Source organism: Lingula anatina, chromosome 1 (assembly GCF_051362555.1).
Source record: "Lingula anatina isolate TDL-2025a chromosome 1, LinAna3.0, whole genome shotgun sequence".
Lineage (NCBI taxonomy): Eukaryota > Metazoa > Brachiopoda > Lingulata > Lingulida > Lingulidae > Lingula > Lingula anatina.
Window position 1 is genome coordinate 70817945 of NC_141767.1, and position 18458 is coordinate 70836402.

Consider the following 18458-nt stretch of genomic DNA (forward strand, 5'->3'; position numbering starts at 1 on the left):
TCTATAAAAACTGTGCTCAACGACAGAACATTTGCATCAGGTTCCAAGAGACTTCTTTTTCCCTTAGACACCCTCCAGCAATAAGGCAATTCCTTGACCACCTCCAATACAAGCTGATCCAATGGAATGTTTTGTTTTGCGGCGTCTGTAGGAATAAAAAATTGTCCTTTATATCATCAAAGTATTTTAGATTTATTAAAAAAAATTATATAATTTCAAATTTCATATTCAGATACAGCAGATGTTAAACTGAAATGTCTTACCTCATTTCATACACCAAATGGGTAGTAATTCTTGTTCCTGAAGCCCCCACAGGGTGACCCAAGGCTATAGCCCCTCCATTGACATTGGTGATGTCTACATGCAGGCCAAGTTCTCGCTCTACAGCCAAATATTGTGCAGCAAAAGCTTCATTCACCTAAAAAACAAACCATACTGAGATTGTAAAAAAAAAAAAAAAAAAAAACCCGGCTCACTCAAACATTCAACAAAGAAACTTGCACAAAATATATATTTTACATAATGAAATCAATCATCAGATATATCATAACTGTTAATTTTGAAATAATCATAGCAACTACATATAGAAGTAATCCAGCAGCTACATAGTGCACCTACCTCTATCAAACCCATATCAGCCAGTTTCATTCCAGTTTTCTTCAGTAAACCCTCAATGGCTGGAACTGGGCCAATGCCCATAATATGTGGATCACAACCTATAAAGATGCATACAGGTAAAGTAGCATGTTTTCACACATTTCCTCAAGAAAAACCAATGCCTTAGTAGGTCAATTACTAACTGAAGGTTACAAAATTACAAAATATCTGTCGGTTTAGGAGACCATATTATATATTTGTATGTCACATTAAATTGATTAACTTCATGAAATGGCCATTCTAGAAAAAGGGATTTCAGCAGCAGTCAGTCATTATTTTTCATCAGCAACTTAATGTTAGATGTGAGGACTAACCTGAAACATGGTATCCTGCCAACCTGGCCAGAGGGGTAAGATTGTGAGTCTTCACTGCTTCTTCACTAGCAAGCACAACAGCTGCTGCTCCATCACAGATACCCTGCAATATTATAAATCAAAAATGACAAAAACTTAGAATGGTTACAAAGTAACTTTAGCAATCAATACCCATAAATACATCAGTGTTAAGCAACTTTTCACATTTTATAAGCAAACAGTAGAAATGATCTCCAGTTGAAGTTGACAAAACGTTTTTTTTTTTCTGGTTGAAACATCTAGGATATTTATTTAAGCATTTACAAACTAATTAAAAGACCATAATAAAAAATATAATCTTCAGAAGTGAAAAAAAAAGTACTTACAGAAGCATTTCCTGCAGTAACAGTGCCACCCTTCTTGAAGACAGGGGGTAACTTTTCCAATGCTTGCATTGTTGTTTGGCGTGGGTGTTCATCCCTCTCAAACAGTTCTTCTCCTGAAAAACAAAATCTAACATACAAACAACTGAAACAATGAGGGTACATACAAGTTAAAAAATAAACAATGACAACATCACTAAGGATGTAATGAGCTATTTTGATTTTCTAAAGTAGCACTTTATCTTTGCCATTTGTACCCAAGGTCCTCACTGACAAAAACAACTCAACCTGACAGTTCCAGTTCTCAAAGATTTTTTTACTGCTGTTATCAAGAAATTATCCCATTGGTTGTTCTAATCTTAAGTCATAAGGAGCACTTTCCAATCAAAGGTCATATAGTGTAGATAACCTCTGCTTGTGGAGATGTCTTACCTTTCTTCCCTTCAAGCCTGACAGGCACAATTTCATCATCAAATTTCCTCAGTTCAGCAGCTGTTATAATGATACAAAAATATGTTTCAAACATTATTACCTGAATCAAATTTTAAATATAATCCAAATGTTATGTACTTAAAGTAGAGGTCCTCTTTTATAATGTATCTTTAATATTCATCTACCAAAACCATAACAAATGGCAAAAAAATAAATCAACAAAAAACAAAAGTATTTGGTTTTTACCTTCAGCCCATCGAAGCTGACTTCTTAAAGCCACAGCATCACATTCTGCTCTTGTTATACCGTGTCTATCAGCCAAATTCTCTGCTGTCATACCCATGGGCGTCTTAATCTGCCAATCTGTGAGGGTCCCCCACAAAGTGTCCTCAAGCTAATGGTGGAAAAGAAGATGGAATGTTCAGATGATAACTCACTTCAAAGACATGTATCCAAATGACTATTTCCAAGCTTCTAGGCCTCACTGACTAATCAAATAATTAAATATTTGGGAAACAGACACCATTAAAATCTTCTTCCTGTATATCTTTGTTACATATCTATTGTTTCATAGTTAACATTAAAAAAAAAAGATCCCTTCATTTGAGATAATAATGACCAGGGCCCAGTTTTATAAAGGACGTTTAGCACTAACCAGTGGTTAAGCTTAACCAGTGGATAAATTCTCCTAACACCATTAACTAAAAGATGGTCAAATTGTGTTTCATATACAGTATTCTGGCGGAAAACAGCCAATTAGTTAACTGGCCAGTGTTTAACTGGATTAAATAATTATTTAAAGGTCAGTTAACTAACAGACTGTTAAGGTCTGGTTAGAGTTAAACAATGGTTAGTGCTAAACGTCCTTTATAAAACTGGGCCCAGCTCTTTTAAAAATGTATCGCTAATTATAATCAGATCCAACTACAATGTGTGTCAACTTCACCTTGTAATCAACCCCCAGCTGTGTACCAAATCTCATGTTCCTCAAGGCGTAAGGTGCCTGGCTCATGTTCTCTGACCCACCACACAGAACTACTTGACTTTCATTCAGTAAGATTTCCTACAATAAAATATCAACAACAAATGTTGAAGTCAGGTTGTCCATACACTGGAAAAACAGCATTGTGTAAGTCATCAAAATTAATGAAATCTTTATACTTTAAAAGTAATATCTTGTACATGTATGAAGTCAACAATACAGCAACTGACTGGAGTCTGCTGCTTCGTGTGCTTACTTTCACGAGCCCTATTTACCATGAAAACTGGCTGACCTTTTCTAGTTCATATATTCATTTACATGTGTTCCATTTACTACAAAAACTGGTTGAAGTCTACTGGTTTATACGTTAACTTACATGGGCTCCATTTATAATGGCCTGGAAGCCTGACCCACACAGTCTGTTGACAGTGAGAGCTGGGCTGCTGATGGGGACACCAATCCTAGTACCAACATGTCTGGAAATGTAGGCACCGTCAGCTGCACTCTGAAACAGACATTTTATAGGTCTTAAAATAAGAACAACAGCATAAAAGGTATCAACTGAACAGTGTTTGCCTCTTAGGAAAATTAGTTGCTGGACCGAAAGTTCAGCCATCTTGAGAAGTAGCTAGCTCGAATGTCTGCCGGGTGGGAAAACTTCTCAGCCCGTTCTGAAAGTTGTCAGCCCCGGGCAGACGATCCAGCCTTAATTGTTAACACTGCAACTGAATATAATGATGTCATGAGCATTTCTATTAGTAATCATGTCCATTGAGAAGCATCTGTTGTGTACAGGTTTATATGATCTAAACTAAAGATAAAAAATTGTTTACTAGATATAAAGAACCAGCAGCACTGAAAACTGAAAACCCAAATGTGCCCATAAATATGGCACATGTGCTAAGTTTACTTATGTGCCCATTTGGTGAGACTTTGTTGCACACTTAAATCTGCTGGGCATACATGTAAGTCAGCTTAGCACCCGCGCTTTTACTTCATGGGCAACTTTGGGGTGAAAAAAGCAAAAACATTGTTACTCTATGTTATTTTAAGTATACTGCATTTAAAAAAAGACATAAAATGCCAGAATTATCAATGTTCTCAACATACTTCCATCTTAGACACTTAAAAGCTTAGTCATACCCATACTGTGGAGTGGACAAGTAAAGGACTACAGTTTTGTGCAGAGAAGGTGACATTACGGATATGGATAAACTTACGTATCGCAAATTGCACATAATTACAGGGTAAACACAATAGGACACAATGCTTAGAGTAAGTCAGCTGGGGTAAGGGAAGTTTGTTGAGTTGGCCTCGTTTTAGGTGATGAGTGACAGCCTTAATTGCCACCTCTCCCTCTACCGATGCTGCTGAGTGACAGCTTTAATTGTCATCTCCCAAGTCCCAACCGCTTATCTGATTATCTGCCCGACTGCACACAATCATTGTTTATCTATATGTGGCACGCTTTCATCGTATTCGTCCTTCAGTTAGTATTTAAAGCCTAGGTCCCAAATACGTTTTCCACACACGGTATTTTAGGTTCCTTGCGTCCGGCTAGGACGTAGCAAGATCGCACGTAGCGGCTGTTGATCATGTCGAAAAGTTAAGCTTAGGTCCCAATTACGTTTTCCACGCACGGCTTTTAGGTTCCTTGCGTCCGGCTAGGACGTAGCAAGATCGCACGAAGCGGCTGTTGATCATGTCGAAAAGTTTCTACGTGCTGTTTGCGTCCTCCAAAAGTCGCACGATGGACGTGCTCCTCACGCACGAACTCCCACGTTTTCCCCCATTTTTTGGCCGTAGACCACGCATAGCAGCCCATACTTTCGGTTGGGATCTAGGCTTTATTTGATTCCCTCCCTGCGATTTAGCTACGCCCTAGACGGACGCAAGGAGCCTAAAAACCGTGCGTCCAAAACGTAGTTGGGACCTAGGTTTAAGATAGCATTTTCTCTCTTCACGATGTCTTGGTTCTCAAGGCTCGGTTACAAATTAATGTCACTCCTAAAATTGTTTCAACAGGCGTTTTTGCTGCGCACATAGTTACAGTTTTTTTTTTTTTTTTGCTGTAAATTGTGTTGTAGATTTTGAAATTCCCATGTGTTGTTGATTCTGAATATTGAAAATAAAGGAAGAACTAGAGGATCAGAGAGGCGATATCGCCTCCGAATATTGTACCACCAGCTGGAGCAAGCGCATTCATATAGACCCCCACATATACAAAATAAGGAACACAGCCACCAGTCTTGTGCTTGACAAGCTGTAAAAATGCAATCAACAAGAATTTTCAAAATATGCAAAAAATATATATGTTACTAAAAATGGTACAATCAAAGTTAAGTTCATCGCAAGGTAGGTCAAAGGTCAATTCCAAGGTCACAGTAAATTGCCAGTATATGACTTCCTATTCAACTTCAATAGTAACTATGGGCCTATCTCTGCCAGGTTTGGAGTTAAAAGAGAAAGAAAATAGCAGAGTTCAGTTCATGATGATAAGTAGTTCAAAGGTCAATTTCAAGGTCACACTTAGATTGCCAGTATATGACTTCCTATTCACGTTCAATAGTAACTATGGACCTATCTCTGCCAGTTTTGGAGATAAAGGGGAAGCAAACTATGCAAAGTTCAGTTCATGGTGAAAAGTAGGTCAAAGGTCAATTTTAAGGTCACTTTAAGATTGCCAGTATATGACTTCCTATTCAACTTCAATAGAGACTATGGACCTATCTCTGCCAGTTTTGGAGATAAAAGGGAATCAAAATTTGCAAAGTTCAGTTCATGGTGAAAAGTAGGTCAAAGGTCAATTTTAAGGTCACATGTAGATTGCCAGTATATGACTTCCTGTTCAAGTTCAATAGAGACTATGGACCTATCTCTGCCAGTTTTGGAGATAAAAGGGAAGCAAAATTTGCAAAGTTCAGTTCATGGTGAAAAGTAGGTCAAAGGTCAATTTTAAGGTCACATTTAGATTGCCAGTATATGTCTTCCTATTCAACTTCAATAGTAACTATGGACCTATCTCTGCCAGTTTTGGAGATAAAAGGGAAGCAAAATTTGCAAAGTTCAGTTCTTGGTGAAAAGAAGGTCAAAGGTCAATTTTAAGGTCACATTTGGATTGCCAGTATATGACTTCCTATTCAACTTCAATAGTAACTATGGACCTATCTCTGCCAGTTTTGGAGATAAAAGGGAATCAAAATTTGCAAAATTCAGTTCATGGTGTAAAGTAGGTCAAAGGTCAATTTTAAGGTCACATTTAGATTGCCAGTATATGACTTCCTATTCAACTTCAATAGTAACTATGGACCTATCTCTGCCAGTTTTGGAGATAAAAGGGAAGCAAAATTTGCAAAGTTCAGTTCATGGTGAAAAGTAGGTCAAAGGTCAATTTTAAGGTCACATTTAGATTGCCAGTATATGACTTCCTATTCAACTTCAATAGTAACTATGGACCTATCTCTGCCAGTTTTGGAGATAAAAGGGAAGCAAAATTTGCAAAGTTCAGTTCATGGTGAAAAGTAGGTCAAAGGTCAATTTTAAGGTCACATTTAGATTGCCAGTATATGACTTCCTATTCAACTTCAATAGTAACTATGGACCTATCTCTGCAAGTTTTGGAGATAAATGGGAAGCAAAATTTGCAAAGTTCAGTTCATGGTGAAAAGTAGGTCAAAGGTCAATTTTAAGGTCACATTTAGATTGCCAGTATATGACTTCCTATTCAAGTTCAATAGTAACTATGGACCTATCTCTGCCAGTTTTGGAGATATAAGGGACTAAATGTTATAATTTTGAAGTTACCATAATGTGCCATAAATTTCCTACAAAAAAAATTAATTAAAATAAAGAAAAGGTCATTTTGGTCAAAATTCTTGAAATGGGAGGTGCTCTGAAGTTCCAGATGTTCAAATTTGTTGAAATAATGTCATTTTTGACCACAAGTTGTCTGCTTTGCCAAGCCTTATGTTTTATTTTTCCGGAGTTCAAAATTTATTATCCATTACCGTACTGCACATTTTGCTTTCACCACCAATATGTACTTTTTGATACAGCGTAACTCGAAAACCGTATGGAATACAAAAAAACGGAGACCACCTCCAGTGTTGGGCTTTACATGCTCTACAAAATGCAAAAAAGAATGGGTGTCTAGCATTAACGGTTCCCGAATTAGAGACAGTTTTCAGTTTCGATATCTTATGGCCGCTACTCCCGTGAAAATGCACCGATTGACCCCAAATTCACGGAGATGAAAGATGACCTGAAGGGTAACACTTTCCATTAATATTATTAGTTAAGTCTGTGTGGTGTCTGAATAAGACCGCAAATAATTTTTTTTTCGGCAAAAATTTTGTTTTTTTGAAAATTTTGGCCCGTTTGACCTTAAAATAAAGGTCAAAGGTCAAATCCAAGGGCATATTTGAAATCTACACATATGACTTTTGGAAAGCTGTCTGTAGAAATTTTTCCCATAATTCCTTCTGTAGGGGAGATAATTAGCATTTAATTTTGCCATTTTTGGACAAGGGTGCATTGCAATGAGTGCCACACCTAGACCCCAATACCGACAAAGCCCAAATTTTACGTGGAACGAGTTGAGATTATAGGTGACCTAAATCCAAGAGATGGGTATGGAGGCCCTTACCGTCTAGGAGGAGAAGCGGTAACGGTGACTTGGCGGCGGAGCCGCAGGAGCCGCAGGAGCCGCAGGAGCCGCAGGAGCCGGCGGAACATACGGGTCGGGACTAAAACCATGTGTACCGCCAGCGCCTACGCTGGTGGTACAATAACCCAAATAAGACGGTGTATTTTACGTTTTTCTTTGAGGTATCAATTTCAGCTCAAATTATTACATTGAAATGCTCACACTATTATAAATTTTGAGAATATAATTGATTGCAGTTTAACCTGGCTTTGCCCCAACCTTTTCGATCACGAAAAACAACAGGGACCGGGTAATCTATCCAAACGCGTTTTTTTTTCTTTACTTTTAATTATGAAGCGGAGATTAAGACGACGACGATAATATCGAGTGACTCGAACGTCAAATTATGGCTGTACCCACGCACCATTTTTCCATTATTTATACCCACCATCCCTAATCAACGATCTCACCTGGTTTCTGACGAATATCGACGCTCGCTTACCGTCATTACAATTTTGTTACAAGAAATATCCTAACGGCAACTGGATATAACACTTCTACATATTAGTTTGAAGACCTTCATTTGAATTAAGCTGTTTTCTTTGGTACCAACGTCTTACTAATGAACCACAACTTTAAAACAGGTCGAAAGCGAGCATATAAAAAATGCTCTTGTATTAAGCCATTAAAATTCACCATAGATAAGGGTTTTTCTTAACTGAAGGAACTTGCAGGCAACATAATTGTACATCACAATAATTTATATGTGTCCACACAATGATCAAAGACTACAGCATGGTTATATAATGTTTTCATGAAATCTGACCGGCTATCATTACCAATAAATGTTACAATTTTTTTGGTTGAACTTTGCTTGGTTTGGTGCATGCAAGCTCGTTCTGTCACATTATACGTTACCGATACGGACTGTCACCAGCACCTATTACTGGCGACGGATGTTTCTTCTGTGTTTTTTTTTTTTTCGAATTTATATCAGAATATTTTATTTATCGCAATAAAGGAAATGTCTGGCATATATTTATATAGCAAATATTCTTATATGACATTATCCATACAACTTATTCGATCCAGACTTAGTTCACGTGTATCTTGATGGAATGATTTAAGCAAGCAGTTTTTTAAGAACTTTATTTTAAATTGCAATTTTCAAAGAACTTTATTTTAAATTAATAGTTTTATATTCCCGTTCTTCCGCTGAAACGAGCAGATTTCTTATTGTTTCATGAATAAAATAATAAATAAAAATCCCTTCTTCATACAATGTTCTTCGTTTGATAGTTATCCTTGTTGAACAGTGAACGAAAATAAAGGCAGTCTCAAGAAATATGTTGATGGAGAGATAGGAAGATGGCGATCTTATCGGAGCTCTCAATTTACCTGTACGTTGCAGTAATTAAACAGTTAGCTTACGTGGCAGCTCTGATTCAAAGTGTCACCTGAAAATCTTTTGTCCGACTTAAACTTTCAAGATGTGCCAAGTTTGATTTCAATCACGCTCCCTGCGGCAACTGCCGATACGAAACCAGCACCAGACAACAGTGAAATTATCATCCCAAGAGGAAATCTAAAGCACGGAGCTGTCTGCAAGCCAGCTGTCCAAAGTTGGTAAGTTAATAGTGCAGTTTCAAAATATACGAAACCCTACACCCTGGAACTGATCACAGTATTAAGGAATGTGCTTTTGTGCGACTACATGTAGCCCTATTTCTACAATTATTATAATCATTGAATAATAAGACTTTTCCCACCATCAATTAACTCAAACATTACAGAAAGAGATTCCGTTAAGATGTTATGTTGTTGGTGTGATCTGTAAGTTTGATGTTCATTACATAGGATTGGACGTTGCTTTTACGGGTAAAAAAAAAAAAAAAACCACAATACTCTTAAAATTAGACTGCGCTAAATAGGGTATCGACTAGTTAGCAAACTAAAATCAAGGATGGAGGGATGTGCTACAGAAACGGCATAATTACGGATTACTATTAGCACCTCTTTACTATCTAGAATTGTTCACCATACTGACTCTTGTCAAAGCCGACACAGGCTCTAAATATTGTAATACAATAGATGTAGCGTTTAACTCCCCCCTCACCCCACCGATAATGACTGGCCTGTAATTGTGCGTTTAACAAAGGTAGTGTTACAGTGATATTCACACCTTAAGCCTCTGGCGATAGTCAAGCAAGCAGAAGAAGATATAAAACCTCCTTCACTATAAACTGAGCCACACAACAGTGGTCAAATTCCTGCTTAAATCAAGACGGCTATTCCAGCCCACTTTCCCGCCATTTTGCATTAATTTGACACATGTAGTCGTACGTGTAGTGTAAAATGTCAACGAAGTACTGATTGGCTTAAAAACCGGAAGCTAGGGGAAATGAACCAAGCGTTTACCTTGGCACAAATGGCCTTCGTTAAATTTGTACGCAGTCATGTGACGTGAAAGTGCCGTGAAACTTATTACGAGTTTTCGCATTTATGTTACTCCGATTGAACAGTATGATTAGTCTGACGTCGGTGAAAAAAAGGGAAATTATTTTGGGTTTAAATGTTATTTATTTATTTATTTTTTTGGACATTTTAAAGTCGGCTCACTGACTCACTTAGTCAAAGTTATGCCTGGGTTGCATCACAGTTAGCGGGAAACTGGACCTGCAGTATTATAGACCACAACACAGTGACGTATCATCGACTCGTTGACAAAGGTATCATTTACAAGAAATCAGTAAATCAATGTGAATAACTCTTAAACATCCCATTCTAACCAGAGCAAAGGGTCGCGTCGCAGCGTAACACAGGACGATTTAATAACCCACAATTAAGCAAGATCATATATCACGCCTGTTTTCACACATGATTGTGTGTTGCCGAAAGGCGAGAAACACCCCGCCGTCACCCCATTTGCGTAAGCCCACCCCTTCTTACTCATCGCTGCATGTGTGTAAGATGTGAGTAAGATGTACGTAAGTCGGCATTGTCCTTTAGCCTACGGATTTTCACACAATTCTTTTGTCCTCTTAAGGGGCGTACGTAAGACAAGTTAATCGTTTTTGAAGTAAGCGTATCCGTAATGGCATCTTCTCTGCACAAAACTGTAGATGCATATCTAAAGAATGACATTAAGAACCAACTTTAAATTTTGACTTTAAAAATAAAAGCTGAAAGGAAAGAGAACTCACAGCACAAACATTCCCTACAATGACAGAATCTACAGCTTCTGCATGTACATTGCCAGCATGCAAGGCTCCCGCAGCTGCTATTTCACATAAGTCTGTTGCTGTCTTATTTTTCAGTTTTCCACCAAAAGTTCCGAATGCAGTACGCTTAGCAGCAACGATGAACACAGCTGTAAATAAGCACGTAGTGTGTTAACAATTCAAAAAAATTATTTGGGTACACACATACACTCACACACTAATGGATAGAGTTAGATATGCATATATTTATTTTAATCTGTATATGATTTTAAGTTTATTTTTTGGGGGGCAGTAACTGACCATTTGCCAGCAGGTACCTGTACTGTGTGTACTACCCCTCCCTCCCTCCCCCCCCCCCAAAAAAAAAAAATTAAATAATTAATAATAATGTATATTAAACAAATAATAATTAAAATAAAATGAAATCAATAAAATGGCAGGGCCTGTATTTGACAAACCTGCATGTACAAATGGGGGCGTCTCGATAGTCCGAAGGTTCATTGGTCCGAAGGTTCATTGGTCCGAAAAGTGGTAACATTTTCATCAATTTTTTAATCAAGGGTTCATTGGTCCGAAGGTTTTATAGTGAACATTCGGACCAATGAACCTTCGGACTATTGAACCTTCGGGTTATCGCTACGGCCCCGTACAAATATCTAAGGTTTTATTGTAATAATATGAAAAACTACATGTACAATCATATTTGAAGCACTTTCTCCCTCCAAACCATATAAACGGTTAATTAATGAAACTTCACAAACCAAACTGGCAAGCTATTTCCCATCCGTTATCCCTACATATAAAACTGCTGTTTAGCACGAGGTCCACCGACTACAGTCACTATGTGTTTTGTTTGCCGAGCACACCGAGTCACAAAAAGTACCCCCCCCCCCCCCCCCCTCCAGCAGAGCCATGGAGCCACCATTCAGAATGCTGAAGTTTGGACATGAATTCATAGTCATAGAACTATTCATAGAACTATTCCTTACGATGTTTGACTCTTGACAAGGCGCGCTAAAAGGACTTACCCCCCCCCCCCTTCGAGTTATACATCGACTTGAGAGAACTGACATGTCAGAGCACAAGTTGGACTTTGACCCACGTGTCAGTGCGTCGTTACTTTTGCCGGGGATATTTTTATGTTAAATGACAGGCTTTTTTACATGCATAGTTAGATTCTACAAATTGTTTACATGTTCTTTTGTAGCACAAACACGAAGTTTTAACTTTTAAAATGTATAACTAAAACTAAACGCCGGTCCAAAACGAAACTCACCTCTCGACGCCATGACGCTCTGTCAATACTGTGAAACTTGATTGGATAGTGAAGTCGTGCAGCTGGCCAATAGGATTAACGAAAACAGCCAACGCACCTGTTGCACATTATGAAGACGCCCTTGACACGCTTTAGTACAATAACACGTAGTTTTTTTTTTTTCAAAACAACAGCTGAATTCAGAGCAATGTGCACTCCAGTATTTTTGAATTCACCTTCGTTCAAGGAACGATATTTTAAAAATCCATTTACGAGTCCTTCACATTTTTTTCAAGACATTTGTCATTTCCACGGACGCCCCCCAAAAAAACATAAATAAATAAATAAAATTAATAATAATAATAATAATTTGATAAATATTAGAAAAAAATATTTCCAAGGCCTCACAACACCCCATATAGGACTTTATTAGTTTGCTAATGAGTGAACTATTATCATATATGAATAATTTGCATTTTTAATAATATCTTTACATGTGTCAACATTTCATTCATCCCTTTACTTGAATGATTAAAAGAGCTAATATGAGGCATTAACACACCACACATTATTTCACTTCCTTTTTATTTTCCAATTATAACATCTTGAATAAAAAGTTACAACATATATACTGAGTATGTATATGCTTGTAATTAAGAAAGGTAGTATCATTCCAAGTTCACCTTCACAATCTGATAGTAAACATTTATCAGACTAATACATTTCCAGAATGGTCATGACAAAAACAGTTTGTGTACAGAACTCTTACATAATTTTTGAATAAAATTATTAAAATTTATATTTTGTGCTCCATTGTTTCAATACCCAAATCAGTCAAAAGATGTTTAAAATTTCAGTTTCTCCCTGATCTCTCAAGATCTCCCTGCTCTAATTCATATGCTGGTCTGTATTTTGCAAGTCCAAACTGGTCAATGTATCTGAGTGCTGGATTAGGGTGGGTGTTCTCCATGCTTCCTAATGACGTATACCTGTAATATCAAATAAGAATAAAAACTTTTTAAAAGATTGGATAAATACATTTGTTATTTTCTTTTGATAATTTCAAAAGCCTTTATTTTGGTCACATCAATATGTAAAAAGTCTGTTTTATGTATTTACCTGCAATAACATCAAGTAAGTGAATTTCAGTTTCATATTTGGAATTTTGGTGAAGGAAACTTACCCTATATCATACAGGGAACAATAAGGTAGGTTCAAACCCCTGAGAAACCTCCAAATATCGTGATAAGACCAATCCAAAATGGGATTTACTCTCATAAATTGTGGCCAGTCTGGATCAGTCATACTGAAGGCTTCTAACTGAACTGAAAGAGATGAGAGCAGAATCATCAAATCATTTTCAATACTCAAATGACCTGTGTGACTTTTTAGCTAAGTCAAAAGTTTACTGCTGAGAACATCCATTGCCAACTGCAAAATTATTTTTTTAAAAAGTTCTATCTGACCATTATTTTAGCTCAAATGAAGATATTTGTACCTGAGTAAGGATCTGTTCTCCTAGTTCCCATGACAACAGCTTTAATATGTGGACAATCTTTCTTAAGTTCCCCCAAACATTCCTTTATCCTTCCATCATATCTTAATAACTGTAAACCATACCTGAAAGAAAGGCATTTCAGAAAGTGCATAAAACAAATGAGAAAAATATATAATTTGACTGAAGGATGTGTAAAAATGTCTTTTAAGTACTTTCTTATAGAAAGACTAAAAAAAGCTCTGTTAGGCTCTATTCCCATAGATTTTAGATCGATCTATCCCTGCGGGGAGTCTCACTAGATTACTTTCAGATAATCCGACTTAAATGTCCATCCCGCCTACTACAAGCAGTAAGGGGGTAATTAACTTTCGTGTCCGCCCGGCTGACAGCTATTTAGCGTGAACCCCCAGGGAGTTAAGTCGATCTAAAGTAGGTCGATCTAATCTATGGAAATGGGGTGTTAGAGTATGTAAACAGTAAGGATTTTCAGTGAATAATATAGCAAACTCAGGCGATTTGATCACCCCAGAGATTTTTGAGAGGTTTTTGAAATCTATATATACCATGAGTGAAGTAGGAAAACTAGCAGTTATAAAACTTAAATGGAAAAGAAAGTCTAAAATGTGACAGAAAATATGGTGCAACACAGTTTAGGTTAAGTTTAAACAAATGGTACCTTTCAAACTTTAGGGTACAGAGATGGAGATGGTTGTGGCTGCCTATAGCAACAGCAAGTGTGATTAGCAGATGATGATGATGACTTTGTGGACCAACAGATTTTGTCAGATTGTATTGCTTTATAAATACAGTCAACTTACCTATCAACTCCCTGTTGTATAAATAATTCTACCTCTGGGAATGGGGATCTGCTTCTTATGTACAATGCTTTCAGAGGAGCATCAACAACTTGGTCAGCATACTTCCTAACATCACAAAACAATATTTTATTTTTCAAACAATATATGTACATAAACTAATGAAATGAAAGATTGTTTCTGTATTAAAACACATACTTTGCAAAATCTGATCAACGAAATCAAATATGTTTACTAGTTAAATGTTTATTTCATCTAATTACTTGCCATTATACACTCTGTGCAGTTTTGAATTGAATCTTTTTAACACATAACATGTTGGTAATCCAATGTTCTTCAATCAAAACTCTTTCTTTAATTGGATACAAATGAATGAAAAAACCTCCGAGATACTATGCTAGTGTATAACTATTAAGTGTCAATCATCTTTTTGTTAAACTTACTTTTTAACCACAGTGTAGAATAGATGCAGCAATGCTGAACAATCCTTTCCGCCATTAAAGCCAACACATACCTCATCTAAACTAAAACAAGATGTCATACATCAATACCTTCTTATATGTTACTTATGAATAAAATAATGGTTAATAATTGCTTTTAATGCTGATGGACATTTTTCAAACATCACAAGTTTCAGAGATGAACAGCTTATCAAATGATCCAACAAAATTTACCTATATTTTTCTAAACATTCCTCTAAGACCCTGAGAGATGATTTAACTGTTGGCCATGTCTCAGCTTGGCTATATACTTCTTCAACAGCATGACTGAGGGGATCTTTCTCATACTTCACTAGGGCCTCTGAAATGGAAAACAATCACTGGATATCTGAGATTTTTTTAAAAAAAGAAACACGAACTTGTGGAAGGTCAGTGATTAAAAAGTTGACATGCTTTACCTTCAAGTGAAACATTCTAGTTAATGCCATCAAGGAAGAAACATTATATCAACCACCTTTATAATGTAAGGAATAATTATTCAAGACAACATTTACTTCTCCTGAGAATTGCCCTATGTGATAACACTGACATAAGAAATGAAAAATAAATCCCTTTTAAATGTTTGATAAAACATGCAATCATGAACATGTGTATGAAATAAGACCAGTTGACAGACCTCAGTATCTAAAGAGAATCTATGTAGTACAGATAAGCATACCTTTTGGTAATAATCCTTGTAGAAAATAAGTTGCTTCATCAAGTTTCCCTTTATCTGTGGCCTCAAGTGTAACCTTCACCTTGTAATAACTAAATAACATCATATCCTTTGAGAAAAACTGAACAGGATTTAGAATGAAAAATGACATGAATGACTTGAAAACTAGTAAAATATTTTCTACCAATATCCAGATGTCTGAAATAGTCCAGATATTTAATTACATCAGCTATACACCTACTATAAGACATAAATAATATTTACCTATTGTGAAAATCTGGATATGATCCTAAAATCACAGTATCTCTGTATCTCTCGTCAACTTTGTTAAATGCATCAGCAATGCTAAATTCGTCCATATTAATGTACAGCTCTTTAGTGTAAACACTGGAGTCAGGATTGTGGAAAAGTCCCTGGAATGTGTGAATAATGAATATTAATCCTGAAAAATGTCAAATCTTACTGTGTAGATGTCAGACATTACAATAGGCTTCAACTGACAAATTTATAATGTTAAATTGTCTTGAGGATTTTCAAAATCTATAATTCAAAGAAAACCAAACACAATCCCTGGCAATCTAAGTTACCTCTAACATGACAAAAGCCCTCTCCATCAAGGAGGGAACTCCAGGAAACATGTACACATTGTGTATGGATACAAGAGGATACTTGGTCTTCTGGCCAGTAGCCGGATCTGAACCATACTGAAGTTTAGCTGACTTTGGAATCTAAAAATAAATCAACAACATTACATCATGATTAGCTTGTCACATTAAGTGTCTTCCTTGATAATAATGTCATCATGAGCCTATTGTACTGTGAAAAAAGAAACTATGACTGTGACAATGGTATTTGTTAAAAGAAATTTGAAAATACTTAAATATTTGAAACCAGAAATATGACATTGTGCCTACAGTGGCAAAATCACTTCAAAGAAAACAATGAAACATTGCTTTCCAGACTTACATGAGCCAACTTCAGCTTAGCTAACTAGCTGACTTACATGTGCTAACTTCAGCTTAGGGGACTTGAGGTCATCTGTACCAAAGTAATGCTGACATAATGCTACCAGTTCAGGATGCGGCTCCACACTTTCACCAAAGGCCTTGGCTACAGCTGTAGAAATAAGCAGATCCATTTATTTAAGCCATAAGGTTGAGGTTCCACTAACCCTTACAAAAAAATCCTAAAGGATCCTATAAGATCCTATAGGAAATTGGCCCAATTTCCCTTAGGATCTAATAGGATCCTATAGGACTTTTTCATTAGGGAAGGAACAAAAAATAAATATCACTAAGTGTTTAATTAAATATCACAACTGGTTATATAAAGTGCATCAAAATATATTATCCTAGTATTATCCTAAAATAATGGTATCCCGTTGACTTTGTTTAATCATATAAATCACCTTCAAATGTGCGGTCGTCATGTGTTGGCCCTATGCCCCCCGAGGTGATGACGTGAGTGTAGGCAGCAGAAAACTGCTTCACAGCATTGGCTATTTCATCAAGCTCATCTCCAACTGTCGTTATCTGCATAACAAGCCAAAAACACATCAATGAAAAAATACAGATTTCATTTGGCAGAAGGACAACAGGTTTGGACAGTAATGTTGCTTTAAAAGTTTGCCCCGCAAGTGGCTTAATTGTCAATCTTTATGCAGCGTTAGCTTTACTGACTATAGAGTAATTTTCTTGTTGCATGTATCTTAAGCACCTGTAACTAAGAAGAGCCATTAATTCCTGATACATGTAGTCAAACTCATTCCAATTTCTTACCTTTTTGACTTTGACACCAAGTGAAAACAGTCTTTTGCAAAGAAAATGTGAATTGGTGTCTTGAGTTTGCCCTTTCAGGATTTCATCACCAATAACTGCAAAATAATAATAATAATAATAATAATAATAATAATAATAATATATAATAATAAACAAATTTATACAAGGGCAACCAATGTCAAATCTTCAAATCATACAAATAACACTGAAATAGTGTTAATAAATAGTGTTACTGAGATATTTAACTGTTATACTAAATTTAACTGGCTAAACTGTACATTGAATTTTATTTTAGGCTAAATAAATATCTGAATAAATTCACAAATTCATTACCTGTGTTTGGAACTAGAGCAGTGATAAAACTGGTAAAAACATGGTAAATAATTTGTATTTTCTTCAGCCAAGATGAATTAATGTGCTAGTACAGTGGGCCTTGTAAATAACAAGTCCACTGTACTTGTGCCAGAGGTTCCTTGGAACTTAATCTACCTGTATGGGGACACAGGGCACCCTACTAGTAGGAGGGAATCGGGTAAAATTTCACAAGATACTTACTTAAAATGCCAACCGTCGGAGAAGCCTCCATACTCGGTAGGAATGAGAGACGCTTCACTTGAGATGCGTGGCTACATGGATAACAAAGAAATTGCTTTGAAACAAGATGATCAGATATACACAGCACTCTACGGTGCGCGGAACGTAGCATATTACGAGTATTCACTAATTACGCAAGGCCATAACTATCCTGGCCGTAATATAAATATGCGTAACGTTTGTAACGTTTGTAAAGAGAAACTCCCCAGATTCCAGAAAGCAAACAATTGATATGCAATTCTGAATGTTATGCAATTCTGAATGTCGCGCTTGTACTGTGAAGTTCTGTTGTGAATTTACCGGAAGCCTTTCCGGAACTGCGGGTACAAAACCTACGCCACCTGGCGGGAGTAGGTCTACACTAAGGTGCAGTTCAAGCTTCAACAACTTTAGCACTGTCAACACCGGTGTGACAGGAATGGACGTCCTGGGTCCCCTATGATAAGTACGGGTTAGGGTTAGTTGGAATTGGGGTTAGTATATGGGGCGAATATCACCTGTGCAAAGCATGGGGAACGGAGTACGCGGTTCCTAGCGGACTTCCATCCCTGTCACACCGGCTTGAGCTGAGACACGAGGAAGCCCAGATGTAATATCATATGTGGTACTTACCTCATGGATCCACAGTTATCTTCAACCACTGAACAGATTTTATTAACGCTCGGTGACGGCAGCCGCGCTGTACAATAAAAGAGGCCAGTCTGCGGTATCTGGTGACACGCTAGCGCGCCTAAGCAGAGAAATAGGAAC

At 36.9% G+C, this 18458-nt stretch overlaps 2 protein-coding genes across 4 annotated transcripts; both read right to left on the reverse strand.

Moving 5' to 3' along the window:
• Positions 1-11: 11 nt before the first annotated feature.
• On the reverse strand, positions 12-12075 carry LOC106173897 (3-ketoacyl-CoA thiolase, mitochondrial). The gene is made up of 11 exons (XM_013555223.2): positions 11890-12075; positions 10596-10762; positions 3124-3252; positions 2712-2828; positions 2012-2159; positions 1766-1825; positions 1337-1449; positions 972-1074; positions 619-716; positions 264-418; positions 12-145 (listed from the first exon to the last, which is right to left on the reverse strand). The coding sequence occupies exons 1-11, from the start codon at positions 11900-11902 to the stop codon at positions 64-66; spliced, it is 1185 nt and encodes a 394-aa protein (XP_013410677.1). The 5' UTR covers positions 11903-12075; the 3' UTR covers positions 12-63.
• Positions 12076-12434: 359 nt separating this feature from the next.
• LOC106173914 (bifunctional FAD diphosphatase/FAD synthase) lies at positions 12435-18430 on the reverse strand. 3 transcript variants are annotated; one of them, XM_013555249.2, is made up of 14 exons: positions 18321-18430; positions 17670-17740; positions 17115-17209; positions 16745-16868; positions 16340-16452; positions 15924-16064; positions 15601-15749; positions 15340-15428; positions 14856-14982; positions 14625-14705; positions 14185-14289; positions 13367-13488; positions 13052-13193; positions 12435-12857 (listed from the first exon to the last, which is right to left on the reverse strand). In XM_013555249.2, the coding sequence occupies exons 1-14, from the start codon at positions 18323-18325 to the stop codon at positions 12722-12724; spliced, it is 1500 nt and encodes a 499-aa protein (XP_013410703.2). In that variant the 5' UTR covers positions 18326-18430; the 3' UTR covers positions 12435-12721. The 3 variants fall into 3 exon arrangements, with proteins under 3 accessions (XP_013410703.2, XP_013410704.1, XP_086856830.1); XM_013555250.3 differs by lacking the exon at positions 18321-18430 and adding an exon at positions 18009-18027; XM_087000704.1 differs by lacking the exon at positions 18321-18430 and having other exon boundaries at positions 17670-18002.
• Between the last annotated feature and the right edge of the window lie 28 nt (positions 18431-18458).

Coding starts and splice junctions, on each gene's coding strand:
- LOC106173897 (XM_013555223.2), bottom strand. Junction 2,829..3,123: donor CCATTATAAATGGAGCCCAT/GTAAGTTAACGT, acceptor ATTTTATTGTAG/GAAATCTTACTGAATGAAAG. Junction 146..263: donor CATTTGGTGTATGAAATGAG/GTAAGACATTTC, acceptor TTATTCCTACAG/ACGCCGCAAAACAAAACATT.
- LOC106173914 (XM_087000704.1), bottom strand. CDS start 17,820: ATGCTACGTTCCGCGCACCGTAGAGTGCTGTGTATATCTGATCATCTT. Junction 14,706..14,855: donor GAATGTTTAGAAAAATATAG/GTAAATTTTGTT, acceptor ATCTTGTTTTAG/TTTAGATGAGGTATGTGTTG. Junction 13,194..13,366: donor GAGAACAGATCCTTACTCAG/GTACAAATATCT, acceptor CATCTCTTTCAG/TTCAGTTAGAAGCCTTCAGT.